The 23710-nt window shown below is 34.4% G+C and overlaps 2 protein-coding genes across 2 annotated transcripts in view; one reads left to right on the top strand and one right to left on the bottom strand.

Moving 5' to 3' along the window:
- Positions 1-2660: 2660 nt before the first annotated feature.
- Positions 2661-13640, bottom strand: LOC124542266 (ruvB-like 2). Its single transcript, XM_047120226.1, has 12 exons — positions 13521-13640; positions 13151-13337; positions 12729-12845; positions 10925-11006; positions 10245-10407; positions 9148-9244; positions 7957-8088; positions 7020-7132; positions 5809-6029; positions 5120-5258; positions 4059-4170; positions 2661-2797 (listed from the first exon to the last, which is right to left on the bottom strand). The coding sequence occupies exons 1-12, from the start codon at positions 13524-13526 to the stop codon at positions 2766-2768; spliced, it is 1401 nt and encodes a 466-aa protein (XP_046976182.1). The 5' UTR covers positions 13527-13640; the 3' UTR covers positions 2661-2765.
- Positions 13641-18676: 5036 nt separating this feature from the next.
- The window catches only part of LOC124542250, a 44290-nt gene continuing 39256 nt past the window's right edge, over positions 18677-23710 (top strand). The window contains exon 1 of the mRNA XM_047120197.1: positions 18677-18780. The gene's annotated coding sequence lies outside the window, so the exon portion shown is untranslated. The remainder of the gene's footprint in view (positions 18781-23710) is intronic.

The raw sequence follows: 23710 nt of genomic DNA, 5'->3' as shown, positions 1-23710 counted from the left end.
TAGCAGTCGATAACTCAAGCAATGAAAATTTACTAAGGGTTACCATTAACCGATTCCAAATATCTACTAAACATTTTATTGCCATCTAAAAAAATCATGGAAAATGGTACAAATATAGATTTAATATCGAAATAAAAAATATGTTCTCATTTACATTTTTACATAAGTAAAGATTTGCAGCACATAATTTAATATTTCTTCTTTATTATATTTTCCTATAAAATATAATAAAAGCGAAGTCCTCCATCTGTCATATTTTTACTACTAAACCGATTTTGATGACATTCAGTACTAAAAAAAATTTGAACCAGGCATAAGACATAGGCAACATATTTTCTTAATTGATCCTTTTTCTTGGAAGATTGGCACAATTGTTGTGTATTTATCTACGAATTGTCTACGACATTGTCTACGAATGTCTCGTGAACAAGACATTCGTAGACAATGTCGAAATATCGAGCTCCACCGAACAAAAGTAAAAAAACATGGTAAATATCCCGAAATTAATAACTTTAATAATAATGATATTGTATTTACGAGCTTGGTTAACCAACAACTACATACAAACTTACCTACTACAGTATACCCTTCTACTACTACTGAATGAAAATTTAAAAAATGATACATTACAATTATTATTAAAACTTTTATACATCTAAGTCGACAAACAAGCGTAGGGCTCACCTGGTGGTAAGTGACAACCGTAGCTTGTAACACTAAAAACTAAAAACACCTCAAGTGCATTGCCGAACACCCCCCCAGGAGCTCTGGTCACCTTACTCACCGTCGGGCTACTCCATATTTCGAGGAGGATATGTCTTGCTTTAACCCTACCTCAGTTGAAATAAGACTAAAAAAAAAAAAAAAATTACTGTTCATCAATATTAAAATCTTCGTCTGACACAAATTCGTCATCGTCATCACCTTCTAGAATCCGTATTAATTATTCAGCAGTCGTCATGGTAATTAAAACAGGAATATAAAACTATTACAAAAACACGCGCAACACTAATTGAAAGTTCCATACGGTTGTGACGTCATGAACGGTCGTGTTTATCCGACACAGGCGCTGGCTATGTTAGCAAAATGGACACAGTCTAGGGATGGGAATTTGCATTCATTCAACTAAAACGCTATTTCCTTAGAAAAATATACCTTTAAACAGACTAAAAACAACGAGTTATTAAATAACAATAACTTAATGTGCTTTTTTTATTAAATAAGTTGGTATTTAATACAATATTTTTGTTAACAAATATTCCATATCTTATAAATTCTAACATTATGTCTCATCACTACGGTCGGATAAATACGACACAGGCGTTGGAAGTCAATGCATTTTCTCCTGAATAATATTAGTAAATTTACCGTAATGAAATAGCATTTTATTTTAGACTATATAAAAGGTTGAATAGATAAACTTTCGAAAAAAATATGTATTTTAGACTAAAACATCATAATACCTTTAGAAATTGAATATATAATAGACAGGGTTTTATGTCGGATAAATCCGACTCAGGCGGAATGAGCCCGAAATGTTTTGTCGGATAAATCCGACTCTGGCGGTGAAAGGGTTAAGGAATGGCCATTTAATAATTTCGCATTAATGCAGTGGTGTGTACACCGGTTTTCATGGATACGCCACTCCGAGTCGGCCGGGAATCGAACCCAGGACGGATTCGATTCCCGGCCGAGTCGATGTCGAATGTCGATTATCATTAGTTTTCCTGGGTATGAGTGTTTGTTGGTTTGTGGTATCGTCTTTACCACAACACAAGTGCTTTAGCTACTTACATTGGGATCAGAGTAATGTATGTGATGTTGTCTCATATTTATATTTATTTAGTATCAGCATTACACCTGTGCGAAGACGGGGCGGGTCGCTAGTAATAAATAAAACCCAAGTTTCGAATTGTATTTATTTTTATTATAAAATTAGCTTAAAGCTTAACAAAAGTCATCCTCTGTAAGGGCGCGTTCAGATTATATAACCTGTCCATCACACTTGACGATTTATCTGTAACGCTTACAAAAACATATTCATTTAACGAATCGTACAATCACCCGAATTTTATGATCAACAAAAAAAAATATAGACGTTAGAAACAGCCAATTTCACCATCTCGTGCTTGGCCATGAAAATCATAGCTAAATATATATATATGTGTGTAAAAATATACCAATTATAATGTAATAATGTTGTCTTAAATTTTCGCGATGATTACATATTATAATGTAATAATCCACCCACTGGCCTTAAGCACCTATAACATCTACAGGATGTAACAAAAATCAAAATAAACTTTATTCAAAAGTCTTTGAGGCTCGTAGTAGTGTCCTTGCAGAAATAGTTCCGTAAGGAAATATCTTTAGGTTTCGTTAAATGAGCCAAGATCTTAACCGATGATTGCGGGTTCCAACCCAGGCAAGCACAGCTGAATACTCATGTGCTTAATTTATGTTTAGAAGGAAAACATCGCGAGGAAACATGCATGTGTCTAATTTCATAGAAATTCTGCCACACGTTTATTCCACCAGCTCGCAATGGAACAGCGTGGTAGAATATGTTCCAAACCATCTCCTCAAAGGGAGAGAATGCCTTAGCCCAGCAGTGGCAAATTTACAGGCTGTTGTTGTTGTATACAGCGTAAGCATCTTTCTTCCAAGGTAAATTGGTTATTTAATCTGAACGCACCCAAAGTACTAACACAAACTTGTATCTTATAAAGCATTTGGAATAATTTTCACGGAATTTTTTTCATACGTTATTGAGCCACATCCATCATCTGCGATGCATCTGCGAACAAAAAATATTATTATAATTATACAATCAAATCAAAGTCAAAAATCTTTATGATAAAATTGAATCTAATTTTTCAAAAAAAGTGTTTTGTTAATAGGCTATTTGACTGGTTTTCAGAATCAATTATATATATATATATTATTTAGTAAAAGTTAAGGAACCCAGTAAAAGTTGTGTTTTTTATTTCTAGTACATATTTGCCGAAAATTTTCATATTAAAAATTCCCTGTTTAAATAGCGCGCAAAAACGCTACTTGGACAATATGGCGCTGCAATGGGGTCGGTGACGTCACTTTCCTGTATTTTAATCTGTGGTACATATAGTAGAAAAGCAAAGTTTACAAGAAAGTGACTTCATCATAAGCCCGGCCAATCGCGCGTTTTGTGTCACGTGACAAACGTTTGAAAATTAGCATTTTTATTTATGGGTTTTTTTGACTAAATTAAGTATTATTTTCAACTTTCGTTAGTAAATAACAATTTTTAAACTCATAATATACACTGATTACAATAATTCACAATTTATTTTTCGCATTGTCAAATAGCCTATTCTAACGTCAAATACTTGTATTAAAATAGTATTTAAAGTGGCAATACTGATATTCGATACGGTACCAAATTATCTACCATTTTAGTAATATTATTTAGCCAAGATGGCCTATAACATAAATTAACCACTGAGTTAGAACGCGTGCATCTCAACCGATGACTGTGGGTTCACGCCCAGGCACGCACCACTGAATATTCATGTGCTTAATTAATCTTTATAATTTATCTCTTGCTCGGCGGCGAAGGCAAATATCTTGATTAAACATGTAAATCCTCAAACGCACACTGGAGCAGTATGGTGGAATATGCTCCATACGCTCTTCGGCGGTGGAAAATTTACAGGCTGCTACTGCACTATACAACAACAACAGCCTGTAAATTCCCACTGCTGGGCTAAAGGCCTCCTCTCCCTTTAAGGAGAAGGTTTGGAACATATTCCACCACGCTGTTCCAATGCGGGTTGGTGGAATACACATGTGGCAGAATTTCTATGAAATTTGTCACATGCAGGTTTCCTCACGATGTTTTCCTTCACCGCTGAGCATGAGATGAATTATAAATAAAAATTAAGCACATGAATCAGCGGTGCTTGCCTGGGTTTGAACCCGCAATCATCGGTTAAGATGCACGCGTTCTAACCACTGGGCCATCTCTGCTACTGTACTATGCTTAGTAATATTTCTTAACATATGGCAACACTATTCACCTCCACCCCCGTCGTTGAACATGAATTCATCTTGGTACTCTTTCAGGAACTGTTCTGAACGGTGCTCATCTAGGAATAACGAGTAGACTTTCTTTACATCTTCCATGCTGACCTGAAACATATATTGACATATATAGTGATAAACAATTTCAGATATTGGGTCACCATCTCAACGGAGAATAGAATATACAGGAGATTTTATACAGCACAGATACTCATGTAAACACTGCCAACTACTCCGGATTCGTATATAATTAATTAGATTAAAACATCAACCCAAGTAAGCATGATGTGCTTACAATTTATTTCAATGGAAATCATTGTTAGGAAACCTGCATGTATCTAATTTCAACAAAATTCATCATATTAGCAACCGGCATTAGTATAAGCTCCTAAATCAAAGTATGTGGACTCTCCAGGCCAGAAGTTGGAAATTTACAGGCTGTACAGTCAGAGTAAGGAAACCTTCGTCAGTTTGTAAATTAATTCCTTTATCAAATCGCAAACTCTTAGTACCTTTTGAATCTAAACGTCGAATCATTGCGACGCAATATGTCACTCTCGATCGGTGAAGCAGATTATCGCTCACACTGAGCACGCGAAAATAGATCTTAAGGTGACGAACCTTTTCTTACCCCGACTGTACATGTTGAGGCTCTTTTGACATATGTTTTAATATGACTGACTTGGTGGCAGGGCTTTGTGCTAGCCCGTCTGGGTAGGTGGTACCACCCACTAATCAGTTATTCTACCGCCAAATAACTGTACTCAGTATTGTTGTGTTTTGGTTAGAAGGGTGAGTGAGCCAGTGTAACTACAGACACAAGGGACATAACATCTTAGTTCCCAATGTTGGTGGCACACTGACCATGTCATTGTCTATGGGTGATGGTGACCACTTACCATCAGGTGGCCCATATGCTCGTCCGCCAATCTATAATATTAAAAATAATAACAATTTAACCTGATCCTCATTTTTATACTTTTCGAATATATATATTTTATATTTATTTATTATTGGAATTGCCACCAATGGCGACCTCTAATATAACAAAATCTACCTCAGAAGCCTTCCTCCGCTTGGCGACCAGTGACGCTGTAGTTATCAGCTGTATCGCGTATCGCAGCGAGGTTTCCGTAGCGACGCGCGTGAGGACAGTCAGCGCGTCCGCTGACATTTGACAGTCTTCCTCTTCGCATCTGATTGGTTAAAAGAATTCGATAAGCAACACTGACCTTGGATTAGCGTGACGTGATTGGTCGAAATAATCTGTTATATTGATTATTTATAGATTAATTAGTAAAAATTAAAGTATTATAAACAGAGGTCGTATTATATTAGTCAAGAACTGTTTGTTCTGCATAATATGACCTGATCCAAAATTGGCATGAGATAATTGCTCGATCAAAATAATTAATAATAAAATGTCGATTTTTTACTGAAATTAAAGTGTATATAATTATTATCAGATAAAAAAAACCTAAGGCAATTATATTTAATACTTTATTGATTTATACACTATTCATATTATTGCCTAAGTTACTCATTACTTCTAGAAACTACCAGTGAAAGTGCAATCAAAATCTGTCAAGCCGTTCCAGACATTAGCCGGTACAAATATACAGACAAAAAAGTTACTTTGGTATATACACGGTGTATACATACATATGCATTTAGTAAAAAGCAGTTACATTAATATTACAAACAGACATTCCAATTTTATTATATGTATTGATATGTACTTCTCACCTAATATTCAGTATTTCTCTCAATTCCTGGTGGGAGTACGGCGTCGTCGGCACGATGATCATTCTGTCCAGGAGATCGAGGGGTATTCCGTGGGGACTCTTGTAGTTTGTCCCCCTGATGCGCGTGATGCCTCTGTTCGTAGCCATGATCACGACCGGTGCTGTTTCAGATTCTAGAGCTCGGTTAAGGAACGAGAAGCATTCGATGTCCAGCATGTGGGCCTGTGGGTAAAAAGGGTTAATTGAGTGAGGTATAGTACGACACGACTTATATGTAGCTTCGGCAACATTCGTAAAACCGATGTACCGTTTTCATCTGAAAAATTGTCCACGATAAATTTATATAAATAAAGATTCTCTTGTACACAATCTTCACTGATGCACTATGAAAAATATAACTATCTCTTTCTTTTGTATGGAAACAGAGCGAATATAATATTGCACGGATAATGCGTCGTTTATGTCAAAGAATACAGACGTATATAAAAGTCATAGCTTATGCGCCTTAATACGGATAAGTCCTTAGCGTATAGTTCTTCTCTCGCTTCCTCTTGTACGCTTACACGCTTGAGACAGTATTGCGTCCTTGTCACTCATTGCCGCCATGACAGTTCGATTGACGCACGTGATAGTTTAACTCTATGAGAATTAAAAGTCGATTCAATTGACAAATTGTCACTAATGCGATCGAATCGAAATCGTTCTAACGCAAATCGAGTCGGTCTAAGTGGGATCGAATTAAATCCGGTACAGTACGACACAACTTAGGATGTAGCATCGGCAAAGTTCATAAAACCGATCAGATCCGAATTGAGTACGAACCGGTGGTAGATTATCGACAATCAATAAGAAAGTGTAAACACTTCTATTTTGAATAAAGGTTTTTGACTTTGACTATCCCAAATTATCAATATTAATTTCTCATGTGAATATGATCTTTACACAAACGTAACTTGTAATATCACATGACCTAATATATTCGTCAATTCGACGCGTCGCTTTACACGCACTCGCTGTCTCGGGCCGAACTGACGCGGGAATCTATAGCGACGAATAGCGTCGAGTGGCGCGATAGGGAGCTGTTTCTATTGGTTGTATGTATCTATATAATCAAGCTCTCGACCAATGACGCCATTTTGCTTTCAAATATTGTTTATGCGGTTTTCATCCTTTTGCAGTTGGGAATAGAGTATAGATTTGCTTGTCTCATACCTCGTCAATGAAGAGTACACCCGGTATCATTTCCGCTTTCCCCTCCTCCCTCCACTCGGCCACCTTGCTATTGATCTGTTCTCGTATCTCCGACTTGATCTCTCCTGTATCACCTGTTATATATGTTCAAGTATAATAAATATATTATTGTTGAACGAAAATGAAGTGACGTCACCGGACATACGACGAAACTTTACAGAAGATATCTGACAGGCGGGCAGGCGACGGCCATATTAGTTGAGACAGGATAAAAAGATTGATTTCAGTTGCATCTTTAAAGTATTGTTTTATGTTGTTGTTATTATTTTTATAAAATATGTTTATGTTTGTTTGTTAATAGTATTTTTGTAGTATATATTATTAATATTGAACGGTAAACTCGTTAGATTCTCATCTGAATGGGTTGTCAAATCGGTTAGCTTCCCACGAGGCGGGTGACCCCATGAGTCGAGATGGCCCAGTGGTTAGAACGCGTGCATCTTAACCGATGATTGCGGGTTCGAATCCAGGCAAGCACCGCTGTTTCATGTGCTTAATGTGTCTTTATAATTCATCTCGTGCTCAGCTGTGAAGGAAAACATGGCGAGGAAACCTGCATTTGACAAATTTCATAGAAATTCTGCCACATGTGCATTCCACCAACCCGCATTGGAACAGCGTTGTGGAATATGTTCCAAACCTTCTCCTCAATGGGAGAGGAGGCCTTTAGCCCAGCAGTGGGAATTTACAGGCTATTGTTGTATATTATTAATGCTGAGCTGAGACGGCCGCGTGGTTAGAACGAGTGCATCTCAACCGATGATTGCGGGTTCAAACCCAGGAAAGCACCACTATATATGTGCTTAATTTGTGTTTATAATTCAACACTACTCAGGTTCAATCTTGGGACTTTAAACCATTATGATACGCTTCACACATGTTTCCAAAATTCCCTTACCAGAAAATAGCGCTAGGAATCCATGGGTCCTGGAATTGATTACGTCGACCTCGTGCAGTGTGACCGTGTGGACAACCTCCTTCCGTTTCTGGAGCTCTCCCTCTGGACACTGGACGAAGCGAGCCTGCTGACCTGGAATTACCAAATGTTTGATTAATCACCTGGCATATAATAAACTAAAGACCCCTGGCTTTGCACGAGTGCAATATAATCACACCACAGTGGAAACTTCTAAAATCATCAATATTTCTTTACTAAAGCATTACAGTGCAACCTCTATATAACAAATTGGAAGGGAACAAGTAATCATTCGTTATATCAGTAATTCATTTAACTGAGGTTTGTTATTTTGAGGTTTCGTTGGTCTAAAATATGTTATAAAGAAGTAAATAAATATATTAATACATCTCAACATTACATACTCATCTTGTTATAGCGAACAACTTCTACTGATAAATGATAAGACATTTTTATCATATTATTTTCTCTTTAAAAACAATTAGGTGGGTAATACATTATTACTCTTACATTAATAATCAAAAATAAATGCAGTAAAATCCGTAAAAGTGGGTACATATCTTGTTGGGAACTTATATAAAGGTTTTGGAAAAAAAATGTTGTTTGTTGTTATATTTTACATTGACTCTTACGGGCAATTCAAGGGGATTATGAGGAATTCGTTATATTGACGTATGTTATATTAAGGTTGCACTGTATTTTGATTTTTTTCGAGTAGCTACTTGCCGGTTCCCAGTAGAATACATATTCTGAGCCGGTGGTATCTTCACTTAATATAGTTGTTATATATGACGATTCAAATTTGCTTGTTTATTTTATTTATTTAGTGTACAGGAAACAAACAGCGAAATAATTACAATAAAATAAAAAATATAAAACAATTCTTAAACCAAAATAGTTTCCATTTATAAATTAATCATAAGTAATTACAAAACAAGACATTTTTTATATTTAATAATTAATATAATAATCTAATTTTTAAATCAAGAAAACATAAATTAATAATTATTATTAATTAATTAAAAATGCATGAGTAAATTAAGGCTCTTCAGAGTATGATATTTCTTTTACTTGTAGTTTGAATTTTTTAAGGGAAAATTGCTTGTAAAGGCCTACTTGAATAAAGTATATTTTGATTATGATCTCGCAAGATGGCAATATATTAAGCGTCACCTGTCGCGTCGTAGTCCCTGGCGCGTGCGAAGCTCCTTCCCAACTTATTGATCTTCCCCGTTGCCTTATCTATTGTTATGACATCTCCGGCTTGAACCTGAAACAAACGTTGTATAAATATTTGTCGGATTGACAGCGACAACAGTACGATCGTCAGGCATACAACAACAAGAACAACAACAGCCTGTAACTTGTTTAATATTATTTTAATTATTATTTTTTTAATCTCAAAACTTGTTTTGTTGTAATTGTATTTTTAGTTTTTTTTTCTTGTTTGTATTATTTTAGGATAAGTGATATTTTGTTATGTATCGTTTTTTATGTTGTGTGAAAGTAGTGTAATTTGCTCAATAAATGTTTATTATTATTATTATATTTATATTTAAGGTCGAATCCATCAATACCTTCGAATGTAATACATAAAAGAGTCAAGATGTACAGTGATTATAACGCGTGCATTTTAACCAATGATTGTGGGTTCACACCCACACAAGCATCACTGAATATTCATGTGCTTAATTTGTGTTTATAATTCATCTCGTTCTCGGCGATGAAGGGAAACCTGTGGCTAATTTCATATAAATTCAGACACTTGTGCATTCCGCGAACCCACATTGGAACAACGTGGTGGAATATGTTCCAAACCTTCTCCTCAAAAAGGAGAGGCCTTAGCCTAGCAGTGGGAAATTAACAGGCTGCTGTTGTTGTACTTACTCAGACAAGGTCCAGTCACCGAGTAATTATTGCTGTACAGTACGACACAACTTAGACGTAGCATCGGCTAAATTCGTAAAGCCGATCACATCCGAATTGAGTACGCCATCCCAAATTATCAATATTTATTTCTCACGCGAATATGATCTTTACACAAACGTAATAACTTGTAATATCATACGACCTAATGTATTCGTCAATTTGACGCGTCGCTTTACATGCACTTGCTTTCTCTGACGCGAGAATCCATAGCGACGAATAGCGTCGAATGGCGCGATAGGGAGCTATTTCTGTTGGTTGTGTAAATCGGCATTAATCGGTTTTATTTTCATTCCATTGCATTTTCCGATGCTACATCTAACTTGTGTCGTACTATAGCCTACCTTTTCCTTGAGCAGTGAATCGATCATCTTAGTGCCCATGTCGTAGTTGGTCTCCATGTCCGTCGTCTTCAGCGTGAGTCTTCCGGAGCGCGCGCCCCCTCCCCCCGCTGACCGTTCCACCATCACCTCCACGACCTCGCCTTCGATTATCTCGGATTCCTCTCTGGAAATTTATTAATACAATTTAAATTTAGAGTAAGATTCATTATTTATGCTTATATTTATATTTGATTAAAAAGAAAACACAGAAAAGCTTTTAAAAAAAAAATCTGTCTAGACAGATACATACTATACAGGGTAATTGGTAATTCAATGTACATCCGCTAGGAGATGCTATTATTGTTTAAATATTGACAAATATCTAGTGTTTAATCATTTTTATGAAACTTAAAAAAAAAGATTTTATTTGATACTTTTTTTTAAAATATTTTTTAAGTTGCATTTTTGACAAATATTGAAAAATGCTAAAAAACGTGGTAACTCAAAAATGGTTCACTTTTTGATTATGCATATAGGGGTTAAAATTATTGCAAATAGTCACCACTAGCATCTCCTAGCGGATGTACGTTACCCTGTATATAGTATTTATATACAGTAAGCTAATATCTTAAACTACTAAGAAGTTTTTCTTGAAGTTGTAACAGGTAGATTAACAAAGTATTACTTAAAGTACAGCTTACTTGATTCTTATTCCAATTGATTTCCTTATGGACTGTGTCAATGCTTCTGTCTTGCTCATTTCCAGCGAGTATATCTCTGATCCTGAAACATATATATAAGTTAGGTTAAACAGCTGCCTGAAGAATTTCCTATAGCTAGGCTAGGGGCTTAGAGGTTATTCAAGCACTGTGCTCCAATATTCGTTGGTGGATTAACATGCGGCAGAGTTTGAAAAGAAATCATTAAAATTAGTCATAGGCGGGTTTCACTACGTACTCTAACACCACCGAACATGAGAGATGCTTGCCTGGATCTGTTATGGCTCCAATAAAATATGTTGTATACTACATATGCTTATTGTACTTAGTCATTTGTTTATTTTTTATTTCATTATTTGACTATCTATAGTTTAGTCAGTAGATAGGTTCCCCTAGCTATTTACATTTATATAGGAATATTACATATTTATATAGGAATATTAGTTATTCCTTAAAATCAGATATTACTACCAAAGATTTAAATCGTTAGATGCGCCCTCACCTTGAAAAACTGTGGAATAATTTTTACAATGCGTGTGTTGACAAGTCGTTTACGATGGCTTACGCACTCACACGAATGCGTGCGAAGTACGATCAACAAATTCATCAAATTGTAAAATGTAAGAAATTAGGTTGTTAAAGAAAATAATTTGTAAAAATTACAAAAATGTATTTATTGCAATTTTTACGTTATTAAGAAACACTTTTCATTTTAACAAAAAAATATATAATTGTACTATAAAAAAATGTATTATAATAAATTGTTATTTCATAATATTTATTCTCCATGAAATAAAATCAATTTATTATACTTTTGACTGTTTGATCTCTTAACATTTTTATGAATATGATGAAGGCGTACATCAGCGTAGCATTTAATTACAGACTATATTAATTGTATTTTATGGTTCCAAGTTGCTGGTTGTTCTAGGCAGAACAAACTTGACTAAATTTCGTAGCTAACGTTCGTGTGTCTTGCGGAAATCTAAATAATAAAAACGTAATTTGAGACAGGTATTTTCAATTATTTAAATTTTATTCCAGCACCAAATAAGTTACTTTTGATTGAACAACTGAACCATTATTAATAAACATCCATAATTTACTAAGCTACTAGATTTCTAAGAGCAAAAATATACTTTGACGGGCTAATATTACAAAAATATTACAATGCAATTTAAAACATTTTTTTTTTTAAATATAATATTTAAAAAACATAATATGCCGACGCTACCACAGTATTGTCGCTGTTAATGTCCATTTATAGATGATCCCTTTCCAAACCACTTCCGTAGTACTTCCGTGTATCTAGTTATATTAGTTAATAGAATGGTACTGAGACAATAGTTTTATCTCTGTTAATTACATAAATTATGCCATACTACTTTCTCTGTCGCACAATTTCTTTCATTTCGTGGTCTTTTCGGACATCGGAATAAAATAAATTCAATATTAAAATAAATATAAATAGTTACGAGTGAAATGTTACACCCTGGTTATTAGTATTTCTTGAGTTGTGATTGCACTTTCGAAAGGTACATGACGGCATTTTGCGATTTTTTTTGGATTATAATTAGCGCATTAATTACAATGGATGACGTCTGACTGTCACTGTGCATATAAATGAACACTGATAGCGAATGAGTAAGCTCACTCATTTGAGGATTGACACATTTTATAGCGGTTATACTATGGCAGGGGCGCATCTAACGATTTAAATCTTTGATTACTACTACATTTAAAAAATAAATATATAATCACATTTCTATTTCTAGAATGAACTCACCGGCCATGCTTGTAAATGGTGTATCGGGTCCCAGAGCTTGGGCCAAGCCCATAGCAATAGCTGTCTTTCCCGTCCCCGGCTGACCGGCAAGCAATACTGCTCGGCCTGCTATTTTACCTATAAATAACAATAGAACATACTGTTTAAAAACTCTAGGAATGATTCTGCCAACGCACAGGATATATTACAGTGAACACAGGTACCCTTTTTCAGACTCCCGAGAACAACAGACTAAGACTCTCAACAAGGGTACACAAACTGACACACACAATGAAATCTTTATATTACCATCAGTCGCAGTGTAAAAAAATATATAGATAATATACAAATAAAGCTTGGATTATTTTTATATACTGTATTGAGTCATTTTGCATACAAAACATTTTTTATTTATTAGGTTGCTATAGCAACCGCTTTGTTACCTTCTCGAATCATCTGCAAGATGACGCCGGCCGCCTTCCTCGCCATCTTCTGGCCCACCATGCCCTGGGATATAGCTCTTGGTTCCAGCGCATCATCTAAACCCAGTCCGCGTATGTGGGAATGGGCGCCTATGCGCTCTATACGAGTTATTGACCTGACTTCTTGTACTTGCGCCGCTGCTAACGACTACAACAACGTTTTACAACATTTAAACAACACATCGAAGGCTTAAAACATTTTGAAAGACAAAAAATTATAAGCAAAACACATGATATTGGAGGTTATTTTAATAATGTTTACACTTATTTCAATATTATTCGTTATTATATAGGGTTATAGTAGTGTAACAATATGTTTAAGTATACTTACAGCCATTTTTAAGAACCACTTATTTATATAGAAATTACTTGCGTACAAATTACAAAGTATATAAAATGCGCTGTTGCTGTTGCCGCAAAAATCAAACAATGTATGACAGTTAAAATATAAAACTGACAGTTTCGATCTGTTTGGAAACTGTTGCCCGGAAACTACAATTTAAATTATTAGAAAACATTTGATGATCAATAGTAATATTTGATGTAATGAAAATTATAATAAGTACAAATTTTAAAACATTTATTGGTTATAAAATATATTTTTTATATAATGTTTTTATTTTTATAATATTTCCTCAACTGACATGTGTGTCCGAGCCATGAATAACTTTTTTTGCTTAATTTTTTTGAAACATTTGTATGAAATAATTATGCTACAATTGTTTTTGTATCAACTTATTGTTGTAAAGCAGACTTTTCATCTAATACAACAAAACAACATTTAGGTAGTGCTGCCTTAAGGACAATAAACGCCTTTCCTCCCCCCATAAATATAATTTTTAGAAACTTACGTTGAAAATTTTTTTACTTAGATCATTAAAACAATTATTCATTAAATATAGTTAATGAATGATTAACATTTTTAAAAATAGCCTCGATATATCTTTGAGCTTTAAGCACTTCCGAGAACACGATTCATGACTATTAGAGAAAAACTCCATCGTGTGGAACACATCTACAAAGGGATCTTGGATTTTTCTTTTCTTTCTTTTTTCTTTATGTAATAGGTTGGCGGACGAGCATATGGGCCACATGATGGTAACTGGTCATCATCACCCATAGACAATGACGCTGTAAGAAATATTAACTATTCCTTAAATCGTCAATGCGCCACCAACCTTGGGAACTATGATGCTATGTCCCTTGTGCCTGTAGTTACACTGGTTCACTCACCCTTCGAACCGGAACACAACAATACTGCGTACTGTTGTTTAGCGGTAGAATATCTGATGAGTGGGTGGGGAGGCCAGCACCGCACTTGCAAGCTGGTGTTGCAGATGTCCATGGACGGTGATAATCACTTTCCATCAGGTGAGGCTCCTGTTTGCTAGCCACCTATGCAGTGGCGGCGCAACATCGAATCTTACTGTGGGCAAGATACAGTTTGCGAGGCCTTTGTTGTTCTTTTTGTTTTTTTTTAATAGGCTATTTGACAGTGCGAATAATAAATTGTAAATTATTGTAATCAGTGTATATTATGAGTTTAAAAATGATTATCTATTAACGAAACTTGAAAATAATACTCGATTTATTCAAAAATCAATAAATAAAAATGCAATTTTTCAAACGTTTGTCACGTGACACAAAACGCTCCTGATTGGCCGGGCTTATGATGAAGTCACTTTCTTGTAAACCTTGCTTTTCTACTATATGTACCACAGATTAAAATACAGCAAAGTGACGACACCGACCCCATTGCAGCGCCATATTGTCCTAGTAGCGTTTTCGCGCGTTATTTAAATATGGAATTTTTAATATGATATTTTTCGGCAAATATGTACTAGAAATAAAAAGAAGTTAACTTTTACTGGGTTCCTTAACTTCTACTAAATAATATAAAATGGATTTTAAAAACCAATCAAATAGCCTATTCTGTGATCCCAATGTTATGTCAAATTTCGGCCGCGAGGCACTTGCACCGTGAGGCCCTGGCTGTTTGTTACCAGTGGCGACGCAAGATCGAATCTAAATATGGGCAACAGTTTGCGAGGCCCTTGTTTTTTTTCAAATTTCGGGCGCGAGGCCCTTTGTACCGCGAAGCCCATATCGCCCACGCCTTACGCCGCCTCTGCACCTATAAAAGAAGAAATTAAAAGTAATATTTTATACATTCTTGTAATCAATCTGATTCGTGATGATTACGCCTTTTTTGGGTAAGGTAAGGTAATCAAAATACACATTCAAGTAGGCTTTTACAAGCACTTTTGATTCATCCTTTAAAAACCAAATGTGAAACTGCCAATGGTACGGAAAGTAGATTCTACCGAGAAGAACCGTAAAGAGATTCAGTAGTTTCTCTTTTTCAACATTTCAAAATACAGTCATGTTAGTTAATTACAATTATATATGTATGTAATATATCCTGCCCGGTAGTAAATAAGTATTAATTCTACGCTTTTTATCGTTTGAATAATCTTGTATTGAATATTATGCCTTCTTTAATAATGATAGAAGATCAGTGGCGGATTTACAAATCTGCCTCTAGTAGGCTAGGAGGCTATTCAATTTCTGCCGTCCCTACTTTTTTTTGCAACATTTATGATTTGTGTTCTATCGTCCTCATTACATCGGTTTATTCTCGTTATTAGTATGATTATAAACTAGGTGATATTTCTGTCATGCTTAATTCTTTAAAATAGATAGTGCTATGACATATAAAATAATATTAATTACAGTTTTACAAATTATTGATCAATTAATTACAATAATCATTGTATATCTTAAAGTAAATTCAATAACCCCTGCTATATTCATAATATGCAATAGTAATGTGATGATAAATTATGATATAGAATCAAATGTCATAACACCGTATTGAACGCTAAGCTTCTGGGTTACTCTGTAACAATAGATTGATTTAATAGAAAGGTTTATATATGTATATAATAATGCAAAACGTAGAGAAACAGTGACAGTTTTAGACGAGCGAGGCCGGGGCGGCTGGATAATGTGTAATTCTAGTTACCGCCAACGTGAGCTGAAAGCCTGCGTCTTAACCGACGAATGCGGGTTCAACCCAGGCAAGCACCACTGTATATACGTGCTTAATTTGTGTTTATAATTCATCTCGTGCTCGGCGGTGAAGGAAAACATCGTGAGGAAACCTACATTAGTCTAATTTCATTGAAATTATACCACATGTGCATTCCACCAACCCGCATTGGAACGTCGTGGTGGAATATGTTCCAAACCCTCTCCTTAATCGAAGAGGCCTAATTCCAGCAGTGGGAAATTTACAGGCTATGGCAGGCAAATTTTTTACTTTACCGTCAACGTTTTGTCCGCGTTTACTGACTGACAGATGCTAAGTAAAATTATGTCATTCTGTACATAAGATAACTGTTTCCTCAACTGTTCCGATCAATCTCTTTCGTGTCTTCTCCATCCAACGTGACATTGGCGAAATAATCTGTGCCCTGTCGGCATAACTAAAAGCCATTAAACCAAGAATTGATAAGATAACTGTCAAATTTCATAATATGTAATTGCAAATGAATTTCCTTTAATCTTAATACATAGTATAAAACCAAATCGCTTTCCGCTGTCTGTCCCTATGTATGCTTAGATCTTTACAATTACAAAACGGATTTTGATGCGGTTTTTTTTAATAGATAGAGCGATTCGATAGGAAGGTTTTCTGTATATAATACAAGGACAATATAGTGTTAGAAATAATTCCTTATTCTAATACATTTATATTATAATTATATATTTAATAAACTATTTTTTTAGTGTATCCGTTTTCGTTAAAGTGTAATCGATTTTAGAACTGGTATGGCTGTATAAAATAATACTTAATGTTTTCCCGCGAAAACGGATTATAAAAAAAGTCGCGCATGGAACATTTTAAAATAATTATTGTAAAAGATTTGATTTGTAAACTTCGGGGCAATAATATAAAAATAAAACCTGAAATTAATAAATATTATACTTTCTACTGGCGTATTTAATAATAGTAAAGAAACACTGATCATTTTAGAAGTTACTAATGTGATGTAAATAAAACAATCTTAGTATATTTAGGATTAGTATTGCACCCGTGCGAAGCCGGCGCTAATACTTAGTAATGGCTAAAATAACACGCTAAGAGAGCTAGCTATCGTCATTTCCGTTTGTGGATATAATCTGTTATTCTTTTCATCATCCCTAAGCATCTCCCCTAGTGCTCTAGATATTTATGCCCTAGCGACTAGGAAACAACTGCCGAAACCTTAGAGGGCTACCATGTGTCTTAATTTGAAAAAAAAAAGAAATTCGAGTTTATTAAAAAGCTTTTTTTTTAATTTTGTAATCTATGACAGGTCTTTTTTTTTAATTTAATTTGATTGAAATTTGATTATACCTTGTTTAAATTATTTTTTTTAATGTCTATGCTGAGTGTTGTCTTGTGTTTACTTTAATTTTGCTTGCGTTTTTCGTTTTTCTTTTCTTATACAGCCGTAGTGTTGCTCTCTAACCGGCTAGTACCTAATAATTTGTTAAATCATAACAATTTAGTAAATTTCTATTAAGAAACCTCTTTATTTTTCCCCGAACTACAACTGGAGCTCTTCAAAATGAGATTATTACTGTTTCTTTATGGCCTATCGTCTTATAATCACTTCACTTGGGACACTTCTTACTTTTTACTCTTACTAAAAGATTAGCGGAAAAAATGACGTTTTGAATCTCGATGAAATTGCTATCACAAATTTGGTTGTGAATGAAAGCGGATATAAGTTATTAATTTTAATAGTGTTGTATTCTAAATAAAGATATATTAGGAACTGTGTAAACACAATACAGCAGATTTATTAAGATCAAGGTATCATATTGTAGATGATAAAAAAGCGTGGAGTTAATACCTGTTGACTTCCAAGCAGGATATATTAATTTAAATAATTGTATTAACTAATATGGCTTTGTATTTTTTAAATGTTGAAACAAAGTAACTACTGAGTTTCTTGCCAGGTTCTTCTCGGTAGAATCTACTTTCCGAACTGGTGGTAGCTTCACTTAATTGTTAATTGACGATTCAAAAGTGCTTGTAAAAGCCCACTTGAATAAAGTTTATTTTGATTTGATTAAATCAAGGAATACATGAATTAACGATTTGCTTATCTTTACATTCTTTGATACACTTAATTATTGTTTAATTGATAACAATCCTATATTTCAAAACGTTTTAAAACTTACTGCAAACACAATGTAAGTAACTTCGAAACGACTGCATTTAATAGTTAATATATGAAATATTTTCCGATCGAGAACAAATGTTAGCCCTTCACGAAACAACCCTGATTCGAAGGGTTCAACACATCCAAATAAGCACCGTACACAGAAATCAATCGTCTCCCTCTAACCGACAACAATGTACGTATAGCTATCTCTTTCACACTCTGCTGCTCACGGAAAATCGATTGACGCTTACATTTTCCAACGCGCCATCGTCGCGGGCGGACGTGCTTTTCGTTGTATATTATTGTGATTTTGTGATAATTAGTGACCATTATTTGAGTGGAGTGTTCATTGTGTTGTTTTCGGAAATTAAGGTGAATATATTTTTTTAATTAAAAATTTAATTAATTTTTGTTTTGTATGTAAACACGTGGGGTCCTATTTATTATGCAGTGGAGATAAGCGTTCGTTTGATGATTGGATATTCGATCAGAATCATTTAAAAGAGGTTTCAATGCGGATTTGAAATAATTTTTCTTTTTTTTTTTATTGACAATGCTAAAGGTCTTCGAAAGCTACCAAACAAAAAAAAGTAAAAATTACTGTTTGGTCTTTGGCCTTTTTATTTATAGATATTATTTATTTTAATTATTATAATTTATTCGTAATTTATATTACCAATACTAATATAATTATAATAATTATTATTTATTATTTAATTATATTATATAATTATATTAGGTAATTTACTATTTTTAGGCTTTAAGATGTATTCTCAAGACATTACAGTATTAAAAAAATATAGATACGGTTTTTAATGTTTTATTCAAATAGAATATTCTGAATAAAATTTTGATTATCCTCGATAACAATTTTTGAAAATTAATATATAGGCTTTTTATTATATATTAAATAATGTTTTTATTAGAATAATATCAATTTAGTAATATTTATATATAATGGAAGAGTTTGTTTGATCTTTGACTCCGATATGAAAAAAAAGAACAAAATCGTGTCGAATATTGGAACGTTTTTCGTATAAAAGTATTATTATTATAATCATTATTTATTTATTTACATAAGTATTATTGTATTTATGTACAAATAAAATAGTTACTGTAAAAAAATATCGATTATCATTAGTTTTCTGCGTTGTCTCGGGTCTGGGTGTTTGTGGTACCGTCATTACTTCTGATTTTCCAAAACAGAAAGCTTTCATTGGGATCAGAGTAATGTATGTGATGTTGTATCATATTTATATTTATTTAAATGATGACCGCGAATGGTAGCAGAATGCAGTTTTTCCTCGTTAAATCGCAATTACGATCCCCTGGGTGAAAAAGGAATCAGCCCTCCAGTAATCAGGAGAAGCAAAAAGGTTTTATACTTTTAATTACGGTTTTTGCTCTACTAATCCAAGGTGTTAATTGCTAAAACTGTATTGTTAATATAAAAATTTTATATCTAATTAGATAATTTCATTTATTTATTTTCGTGTGTGCGCCGCATGTTTTTATGTTTACTCAATAGTCAGGGGCCATCCGAAAATCAGTGCTGTGCATTAGCACAGCTTGTACTGAGATGAAGTCCTTGCTACCTACACTGTATTCTTTAAATTTAATTATTTTCTTGAGTATAATTTATGTAATGTATGTGTGTAGCAAAATAAGAGGTTTAAATGGTTTAAATAAGTACATATATGTATGCATTTTCGATATCAGGTCCTATACATTATTTTATTGTATTTATTTATTTATTATGATTATATCTGTTTCTATATCTGTTTCTCTCCTCTGCCTTAAGGTTGCCTGGAAGAGATCGCTGTTTTAGCGATAAGGCATCTTGTGCATCTTTCTTAATCGTGTCTAAAGGATTTATTTATTGGCATACATTATGGGTATTTTGATTTGATTTGATTTGAATTGAGAAAGATTAGAGCATATTCTGTTACTTATCCATAGTGGTGCTTTTTGACCAGCTATTGCTGTCAACTACATAGTATGAAACAAAGTCGGTTTCTCCGTCCCTATATCCCTATGTATGCTTAAATGTTTAAAACTACGCAACGGATTTTGATGCGTTTTTTTTAATAGATAGAGTGATTCGAGAGGAAGGCCATTGTATATAATACATGGAGTATGGATGGTATATAATACATGGAAAATACAGTAAAGAAACGCGTATAATTTTAGATGTTTGTAATGTGATGTAGTAAATAAACAAAATCTCTAGTATATTTAGTATCAGTGTGCATCCGTGCGAAGCCGGGGCGGATCGATTGTATATTTATATAGTACGGCGGGTAAATAGGCTACCTGTTAGTAATCACTACCACCCATAGATATTTACGATTTAAGAATATGTAATCATTCCTTACTCATTATACTAATGCAAGAGAGATGACCGCGTTAGAACGCGTGCATCTTGTCTAATTTCACCAACTCGCATTGGAACAGTGTGGTGGAATATGTTCCAAAACTTCTCCTCAATGGGAGAGGAGACCTTAGTTAAGCAGTGGAAAATTTACAAGCTGTTGTTGTTGTTGTATACTAATGCACCACCAACCTTGGGAACTAAGATGTTATGTCCCTTATGCCTGTAGTTACACTGGCTCACAGACCTTTTGAAACGGAACACAACTATATATTCTATATCAGTGGCGGATTTATAAATCTGCCGCTTGTAGACTATTCAATTTTTGCCGCCCCAACTGACTTTTAAAATTCGATACGTTGGTTTAGTTCACAATCACAATTTATTCTGAAAGTGAAAATTTATGATTTGTGTTCTATCGTCCTCATAACATCGGTTTATTCCCGTTATTAGTATGATTATAAACTAGGTGGTATTTCTGTCAGTTACTGGATTATTTTTCCAGTCCGCTATGTAGTGATGAGTATACGGATTACGGACGTAATGTGTATGCATATCATTATAGGTTTTTTTTTAATGACTGTGAGATAAAGACAATTTGGGCTAAATTTGCTGCCCCCTAAATCTACCACCCTAGGCTCCAGTCTACTTAGCCTATTAGTTAATCCGACACTGTTCTAGATTAATCCTGATATATATTAGCTGTGCCCGCGACCTTGTACGCATTTAAATTTAACAAAAAAATAAAATTATTGTAGCCTAAGTTACTCCTTATTATATCAGTTATCCGTCAAAATCGGTCCAGCCGTTCCAGAGATTAGCCGAAACAAACAGACAGACAGACCAAAATTGTAAAACACGTTATTTTGGTATTGTACCGGGCTATTTTAATATTACAGACACTCCAATTTTATTATATATATATAATACACCCTAAAAGTACAATTTAAATAATGAACGCGTTAAATTTCACGGATTCGTAAATCGAATAAAATTAAAAATGTATTTCGTTCGGAAATGCAATCTCGTTCCGTTCGGAAATTGCGAGGCGGATTCGCGTTCTGTAATTTCGCCGGGAGTGATTTGAAATTTGAGATTGGATGATCGGTTAAAAATTGATTTAAATATTAAAAAAAAGGTCTCATAATTTCGACGACCTCCATGGTCGAGTAGTGTGTACACCGGTTTTCATGGGTACGCCACTACGAAATTCCCAGCTGAGTCGATTTACAAAAAGTTCATTTGTTTTCTATGTTGTCTTTGGTCTGGGTGTTTGTACCGTTACTTCTGATTTTCCATAACACAAGTGCGTTAGCTACTTACATTGGGATCATAATGTATGTGATGTTGTCCAATATTTATTTATTTTTATTATCATTATTATAATTTCTTTTGTCGGTTAAAGATTAACATCTGGCAACCCAGGCTTCGCACATGCACAAAGTTGATCTGTATTAAAATTATAAATGTGAAACTATGTTTGTATGTGTCAGTCTGTTAATTTGATGAACGTTGATGCTTTGTGAGAAAAGCCTTGAGCATGGATGTGGATGGATATAGAGGTAGAGGACGACCGAGGAAACGATGGATGGACTGTGTGAAAGACGATATGGTTAGAAAGAATGTTACTTGTGTGATGACGTCTGTAGTTATTCTTTTTCAAAATTTACAAAATAGTCATATTAGTTAGATACAATTATATATGTATGTAATGTATCCTGCTTGGAAGTCAACAGGTATTTATTAGCTCCACGCTTTTTTATCATCTGCAAAATCTTGTAACGAATAATATGCCTTTTTTACCGATGTATTTTTTTCAAACGATTTGAATTTACGAAACGGCAAAGTTAAATGTCTGCGGTATTTTACACATACCGTCTTCACCGCGCGCCCATTTTTAGATTTTCCTTTTTCCCGCGCTTTTGCGATGTGTCACTTTGGATGACAGATGCATAATTACACAGACAATATATTTTTAGAACCAGAAGGAAGGAGAAGGAAGGAAGTAGGCTAACCTCTAAAACAAATTATCTTTAATGTGCAAAAGAGCTACACAAATAACCATTAATAATCACATTACACAGTAATAATCATTATGACGATTCAATGTGTCAGCCGCAAAACAGCCGCCATTTTTTTTTTGGGAATTTGTGTGACGTGGCGCAGATGTTGCTTGTTCATTCCAATAATATATTTGTACAAGATATAAATATAATATTCATTAATGTTAGTTTAAATCTGTGTACACTTCACTATGTAATGAAGATGCACTACACCAGTGATTCCCAAATTGGTCCAGGTGGACCGCCAGGGTTCCACAGGAGACATGATGGGGATCTACGTAGGCGTGAATAAAAAACGGGGGTCCATAAGATGGTATATGGTCCACGAAAATTTTTCTGCTTTTGATAGTAAAGAGCAAAAATGTAAGCATAGTTATATTCATTTATTATTATTTTCTTGTAATTCTATTCTTTTAATAAGTTAAGTTAAGAGCTGAGATGGCCCAGTGGTTAGAACGCATGCATTTTAACCGATGATTGCGGGTTCAAACCCAGGCAAGCACCACTATATAAATATATGTGCTTAATTTGTGTTTATAATGCATCTTGTGCTCCGCGGTGAAGGAAAACATCGTGAGGAAACCTGCATGTGTCTAATTCCATCGAAATTCTGCCACATGTGCATTCCACCAACCCGCATTGGAACAGCGTGGTGGAATATGTTATAAACCCTCTCCTTAATGGAAGAGGAGGCCTTAGCCCAGCAGTGGGAAATTTACAGGCTGTTACTTTACTTTTTACTTTAATAAATTAAGTGTTAGAAAATGTACCATTTTTCGTCCCTATATTCCGACAGGTAAACTAAAAAGTTTACCTATCGGAATATAGGGTCAGAACTCGGAAGCGACACAATTTTTATTATCTGGTG

The sequence above is a fragment of the Vanessa cardui genome, chromosome 30, assembly GCF_905220365.1.
Source record: "Vanessa cardui chromosome 30, ilVanCard2.1, whole genome shotgun sequence".
In the NCBI taxonomy this organism is placed as follows: domain Eukaryota; kingdom Metazoa; phylum Arthropoda; class Insecta; order Lepidoptera; family Nymphalidae; genus Vanessa; species Vanessa cardui.
This window is presented reverse-complemented; position numbering and strand designations above follow the sequence as displayed.